The sequence below is a fragment of the Myiozetetes cayanensis genome, unplaced genomic scaffold, assembly GCF_022539395.1.
Source record: "Myiozetetes cayanensis isolate MyiCay16 unplaced genomic scaffold, myiCay2020 scf21, whole genome shotgun sequence".
Lineage (NCBI taxonomy): Eukaryota > Metazoa > Chordata > Aves > Passeriformes > Tyrannidae > Myiozetetes > Myiozetetes cayanensis.
Window position 1 is genome coordinate 11,239,302 of NW_026087423.1, and position 6,914 is coordinate 11,246,215.

Below are 6,914 nucleotides of genomic sequence, written 5' to 3' on the forward strand. Positions count from 1 at the left end.
CAGGGGGGACTTTATCACTCTACAACTTGTGAAAGGAGGTTGTAGTGAGGTGTTGTTGGTCTCTTCTGCCGTTCCCTGTTCTGCCTTCCTCCCTCCTGATCATTGCTGTGCCCTGTGAAACCTGCCATACTTGGTGCCAAATGCAGAGTGTTGGGTTTTACAGAGGAGAACCTCACAGAACGTGCTGGAATATGGGCCATGGGCTGGCTGGATTCTTTAAAAAAGTTTTGCTCGCTCATCACTCGGCAGCAGTGGGAAGGTTCAAAGATCAAGCACAGTAAGAGGACAAGAGGAAATGGCCTCAAGCTGAGGCAGGGGAGATTTGGATTTAATATTAGAAAAAAATATCAATTACATATTGGGAAAAAAACCCCAGAAATTAGTAAAAAATAGAAAAAACACCGTTTCGGGTAGCCAGACACCGGAAGGGGCTGCCCAGTGAGGGGTCACCCATCCCTGGAGGTGTTCGGGGATGCGGTGCAGGATGACGCGGTTTAGCGTTCCAGGGGTGCCGGCGGCGGTGCGGGGTGGCCGGCGGGGCTGGATGTGACTCCTCCGCTCCGTGTCCCCCTCGCTCCCTCCCTCATGGCTCCCTCCCTCCCCTCCTCCCCTCCCTCCCTCCCGCGCGCCGCGCACCACGTGACGCGCGGCCCCGCCCCCGCCCGCGGCCGCGCGGCGTCTCCGTCCGGGTATTTGAACGGCGCTTCCGCCATTTTCCCTGTGCCGGGCACGGAGCGACGGACGGGGGAGACGCCTCGGCAAGAGGTACCGGCCCCGCCGGGCCCCGCTCCCGCGGGCACCGCGGCGGGCATGACCGCTCCCAAAGTGCCGCCGCCGCCGGGGAGGGAGGCGGGGGGACGGCCGCCGATAGCCCGCGGCGGGGACGGGCCGGGTGGCGGGGAGGCTGCACCTGAGGGGAGCGTTGCGGCGCCCGCGGCGTGCGGCGGCTTCTTCGCCCCTTCGGTGGAAGGGCCGCGGCTCCGTCCGGGAGGGAAGGGCGGGCGGAGCGCGAGGGGAGGCGAGCGGGGCTCCCGCGGGCCCGAGCGCGGGTGTGTGTGGGGGGGGAGGCGGCGCTGCTCAGTCATGGTGGCTCATGGCGGGGAGCGCGCCCGGGGCGGGCGGGAGGGAGGCCCGGCCGGGGCGGACCCCGCCGCGATCGGGCGGGAGATCCCGCTGAGCAGCGGCACGCCGGTGCTGGGAGGACTCCTTGCTTAGAGCGGGGGCCGGGTCCGGCCGTGGCCCAGCCGCCCTTTCCGGAGGCCTCGCCTCGCCGGGAGCCGCGGGGCGCCGGGGGCGGGCGGCGCGGCCGCCATTGCCGCGCGCGGTCCCGCCGCACGCGGGCGGGGCGGGAGGCGCTTCCTTCCCTTCCTTCCCTTCTTCCCTTCCCTTCTTCCTTCCCTTCCCTTCCCGCGCGGGCCGGGCCCGCAGCACGCGGGGCGGTTCGGGAGCCGCAAACGGCCCCTGCCGGCCGGGCCCGAGCCGAGCTCAACGCGCTGCCATTTCCCCCGCAGACCCAGCATGGCCGCCCAAGGAGAGCCCCAAGTGCAGTTTAAGGTAAGGGGGTGTGGGGTGCTTGGGCGGGTTGGGTTCTTTCTTTCTCCTTCGCGAGCAGAGCGGAGCGAGCGGCTCTCCAGTGCCGACGTGGACGGTAGGTTTGGTTCTGGAGGGCTGGTCGTTGCTGAATGGTGAGTTGTGGCGTTGCGGTGCTGCATTCGACTTGCACAAAAAGGGTCTGTCGTGCTGTGTTAGTCTGATGGCGTTTGTATTTTAATGTAATAAATGTTAATGGATTTTTTACCTGTACAATGATTTTTTAAAATTTCAGAAGCAGGGTTCACTGCAAAAAGTGCTTGGGGTGAATTAGAATAGTCTACTTTCTGTCCTGTACTAATTGTTCAGGGAAGAAAACTTAGTGTTCCAGAAGTTCTGAAGAACTGCTTCCTGAAGGTTGTTACTTGTATTTGCTACAATGCTTGGCTGGAGTATTCCAGTTGTTAATGGTGCAGATGTTGGTGGGTTGCTGGGCTTTTAATTTTTTTTTTTTTTTTTTTTAATAATTATAAGGTAGCAGTGAGTTGCTCCTGTAGGTGTTTAAATTGTTTCTTTTCTAAACCTGGTCACATTCAAGTTGGAAGCTCCAAATATCATTCAGTCAATTTTAGTAGTTTAGTAGAACCATATTCACAGTGCATTGTAGTTTTCACCTACAGGGACTAAGTAAGACTGACTAGAGTTGCAGCATGAAGGGCTTAACAAATTGGTTCCCAGTACGGGGATTTGGCTCATGGGGAATTCAGGCTTTTGTTTTTATGATTGTAGTACTAAGGTCTTTGTAGTAATAATTAGCATTTGTGCTAAAATGACTGAAAAATGTCTCAAATTGTATTGCTCTGACTTCTTTCCTTTATCTACCAACAGCTTGTCCTGGTTGGTGATGGTGGTACTGGTAAAACAACCTTTGTAAAACGTCATTTGACTGGTGAATTTGAAAAGAAGTATGTAGGTATGTCTGAGGGAACATCTGAGATCTGATGTGTCACAAGTGGAAGTGCAGTCCATGACTTGCTAAATGTGCTGCTTTTTGTTATTTCCATAGCAACGCTGGGTGTTGAAGTCCATCCCCTGGTGTTCCATACTAACAGAGGTCCTATTAAATTTAATGTATGGGACACAGCTGGGCAGGAGAAGTTCGGTGGCCTGCGTGATGGCTATTACATCCAAGGTAAGATGTGTGTTTGTGTGGGAGTATCCTCTCCCTCTCACAGTCCAGTCCTTCATTCTGTTCATGTTGGCCACTCCAGAAGCTGTCAGTGTGGCTTGCAGTGAGGGGCTGGGTTAGGAGTCTTCACACTCTTGATGTAACTGCGATAATTTTTTTTTGAAAGGGAACTGGAGTGAACGTGTGTTCCAGTGTGCTGCGGTGGGTTTTGGTATTAATGAAAGTGCTGCACCTTTAATGACTAGATATTGGTGGTGAAATTTGGTGGTGAAGGGGTGAAAGTGTTGAAGTTGAAACTTCAGTTAGTACAGATTTATGTCTGTATTGCTGTACTGTGCTTAAGGAAAAGACTTGGAACATAGAAACTGTAAGACTTCAGGTACAGTGAAGAAGTTAAACAACTTCACATCAGAATTTGTCTTTCTAAACAAGTATGATAGCATTCCTTACTTCTGCGTGGCAAAGATTTGTTCTGTGTGTACTTCACTCACCTGCATATATATTAAAAATTTTTGTAAGGTATTATTAGAGTTTGACATTGCTTTTCCTTTTAAAGTATCAGGATGAAGTCAAGCCCCTATGTTCTTTGAGAAACTGCCCTGGACAAGGGCATCCAGAGATGTGGACCACAAGCTCTCAAACTACCTCAAAGCCTCGTTAGGTTATCTTAAATTAGTTAAATAGATGTTGACTAATTTCTGCCAAATGCTTCTGTAAATCCTAGTTCTATAATATTGCATATTCTCCTGTGTTGCAAAACCATGTTCCTTGGAAGTGTGGCTGAGTTGGTAAAACCTGCTGGGGTATGAGGTGACCTGGTCCTGGGCCAAGTTCTGTGGACTTGGGCATTGAACTCGTTAACAGAACTGAAACACTGAGAGGGACAAGATAATGCAGATGCTTAACCCTAATGTGGGATCTCTGAGGGTACCTCCTCTCTGTCCCACCTTGTGAGCAGGTGGTTCCTCCCGATGTAACTGGCCTGTTGTTCTCTTGCAGCTCAGTGTGCCATCATAATGTTTGACGTAACATCAAGAGTTACTTACAAGAACGTACCTAATTGGCACAGAGATCTGGTACGAGTATGTGAAAATATCCCTATAGTGTTGTGTGGCAACAAAGTGGATATTAAGGACAGAAAAGTCAAGGCAAAGTCCATTGTCTTCCATAGGAAGAAGAATCTCCAGGTAAGTTGGCATGAGTTTGTAGGAACCAGATTGGTGGTTGGGTCTGAGTGCAGTTGGGTTCTAGACAGTAATCGAGTGCTCTGCCTTTGTCGCTACAGGCAGCTTCACATCTGTTGGCTGTTTGAACCAAACCTCAGGAAAAGGGGAAATGATGGTGTTAAAGATGATCATCACTGGCCTTGAGCAGGAGCTGTGATGTTCTTAAAGAGCTTGTGTGCAATTGGCTTTCACTGCTCAGAATCTCATCTGATGACAGAAGGGAGACTGAAGTAGATCAAGTCACAGGAAAAAGAGGCACTATTGCCTCCTGAAGGTTCCATCTTTTAAAAGATGCAATGCCTTTTAGTTACCAGTTTCTGCCTGAAACTGTTTCTAGACACTTAGATCATACTGTTTATGGAAGTGCAAACAGAAGTCATGCAGTCAAAAAAAGTAAGGTAAAAGTAGAGTTGACTATGTGTGTGTTAATCTTGGTATACCCTAAATATCGGTCAGAGGGGTTTCTTAATAATGTCTAATATGTACTTTTTTTCCAGTATTATGACATTTCAGCTAAGAGTAACTACAACTTTGAGAAGCCTTTCCTGTGGCTTGCTAGAAAGCTAATTGGTGACCCTAACTTGGAGTTTGTGGCCATGCCTGCGCTTGCACCACCTGAAGTTGTCATGGACCCAGCACTGGCAGCACAGTATGAGCAAGACTTACAGGTCAGTGAGAAAGGGCACAGAGGTAGAACTGTTACCTGATAACTGGTGATCAGACTAACGGGGTAAAGACCTGAAGAACAGTTCTTAAGTGTAACTTCTCTTTGTTCCAGATTGCTCAGACCACTGCACTGCCAGATGAAGATGATGACCTGTGAGGGATGAAGCTGGAGCCCAGCGTCAGAAGTCTAGTTTTATAGGCAACTGTCCTGTGATGTCAGTGGTGCAGCGTGTTTGCCACTTTATTATCTAGCTGAGCAGAACATGTGCTTAATCTTTGGGATGCTGAAAGAGATGAATGGGCTTCGGAGTGAATGTGGCAGTTTAAAAAAAAATAACAAAACAAACACACACAAAAAAAAAAAAAAGAAAAAAACCAAAACAAACTTCATATTTTGGACCTGCATATTTAGCTGTTTTATGGACTGCAATTACTTCCCCTTTTGAGTTTCAAATATAAGACTGCTGCAGTCACATCAGAGTGTTAAGTGGAAAATCTTGTTTCTGTCATTCCCATTCTTTTTTGTTTAGATAATAAAGTTGTATTTCAAGTATCTCTAAGCAAGTGAACTTTCATGCATTGTTAGGAAAACTCTTTCAAAGTGTCTTCTGTTCTTCAGTTGAGGCTAATACTTGGTTGTCTTCTGCATTTCTCAGTCTCTGTTTTCCTTCCTGCTTCTCGTATTATGCTCCTCTTGCTAAATCAGAGCTAACAGTTAACCTTTCCTTTATTTCTTGATGCATATAACTAAAGCATCTGAGGAAAGCTGAACTAACTGCCAGGCAAAACTAAAGCAGTGAGCGCTTGTCTGGTGTGACTGGATCAGCATTCCCAGCAAATGGGAATGTTCATGGTCTGCAGGGTGTCCTGAGAGCAAAGTGTGTAGTTCAGCTTTGAACGTGCTTCAGTTAGATTTGGTCTCAACTCTCACCATGTTCTACAATCTACCTTCAGAGCTCTGTATTTTTGGCAGCCAGAAGCAAATGGCATCCAGGTCTGTTAGGTGACTTAAGCTGTGTTTTTGCATGGAACATCATTCAGTAGAGCTATAGCTGGCTAAACAAACTAAGCATCTTAAAATTCACTAACTAGAAAACAACCATGGTTTGAGCTAAAAAGCTCTTGCCTACAAAAGTATTAACTAAAGCCACGTTGATTTAAATATCTAGACTTTACTGTAACTGCACCAAGTTCTTAATTTGAAACTGGCTTATTACAGCACAAATGGTGGAAAATGTCAACTTTAAACACTACCTTGTAGACATGAATCTTGGTCAATATTAGTACTGCTAGTAAACAAAACTAAGTTTCCATTTTTTTCAGTAGTGTTTGAGTACATGAAGCCTTGAACTCTTCAGTTTTGTATTTTTGGTTTCTTAATAAAGTGAAGCATTTCATTTATTCCTTTTAACTCGCATGTTTGTCTACGTAACTCTTACTTGAATATTTAACTTTCGCAACCTGGTAGCAGAAAGTGTGGACTACAGTTGTTACTTGTGCAACACTGCTGTTAAGGAATCGTTTTTGTGTTAGCTCAAGGTGGAGTTCTGTGGGTTTGGGCTTTTTCTTTGTTATGTGTTTGGTTTTTTTTTTTTTTTTTTTTTTTTTTTTTTTTTTTAGCTAGTCAGTCAGAAGCTGAGTTGTGTGTGCTTAGGTCCTGAAACTCATTGATGAAAATGAGGAGTGTTTTACACGTGGTGTTTGTAAAAGGGACAGAGATTCATTGATTATTGAATTGCTGCTTCACCTTGCTTTAACTTCATGTTGCAGGTTCTTGCCTTTAGTGTTACTAATTACCTGTGCATACCTTGGTTAATCCTGCTGGCTTGGCTGCTGCTGCTCTACTAGGTGTGGTAGCTTTTTTTTTTTGTCTTCAAGCTGTCTCACTTCTGGAAATGTACTGCTTAAGAACACAAAATAGAAAACTTCAGTAGTGCCTCAGCATTGATAATGCTTTAAGAATCAAACCCAGCAGCACTGAAGTCATGTTTTTATTGATTCATAGTCTGTGTGTGGTGTCATCTTTGCAACTCACCTGGTTAACACAGGGACTGCCCTTAGTTGGAATTCCCATGGAACATCTGGAAAGGTGAAATAGCTGTTTCAAGTCTAGTACAACTGTTAGGAGCTTTAATCTCCAGGGCTACTCCCAGAAAAATTCAGCTCTGATGAAGGCAGGACTAATCCTGCTGGAAAGGGAGTCTCTTCAACTTGCAGCTTGGGAGTGGAGTGAAACCCACTTGCAGCATTATCCTTTTTATGTTTAGTTCCTGGTAGTTGTTGATTATAAATAATGCAATGCA

At 46.9% G+C, this 6,914-nt stretch overlaps 1 protein-coding gene across 1 annotated transcript; it reads left to right on the plus strand.

The window, feature by feature from the left end:
- The first annotated feature begins 652 nt into the window (after positions 1-652).
- RAN (RAN, member RAS oncogene family) lies at positions 653-6,022 on the plus strand. Its single transcript, XM_050318661.1, has 7 exons — positions 653-765; positions 1,512-1,554; positions 2,419-2,503; positions 2,597-2,722; positions 3,719-3,906; positions 4,443-4,613; positions 4,724-6,022. Exons 2-7 carry the CDS (start codon positions 1,519-1,521, stop codon positions 4,766-4,768), a joined length of 651 nt encoding a protein of 216 aa, XP_050174618.1. The 5' UTR covers positions 653-765; positions 1,512-1,518; the 3' UTR covers positions 4,769-6,022.
- The last annotated feature ends 892 nt before the right edge of the window (positions 6,023-6,914 follow it).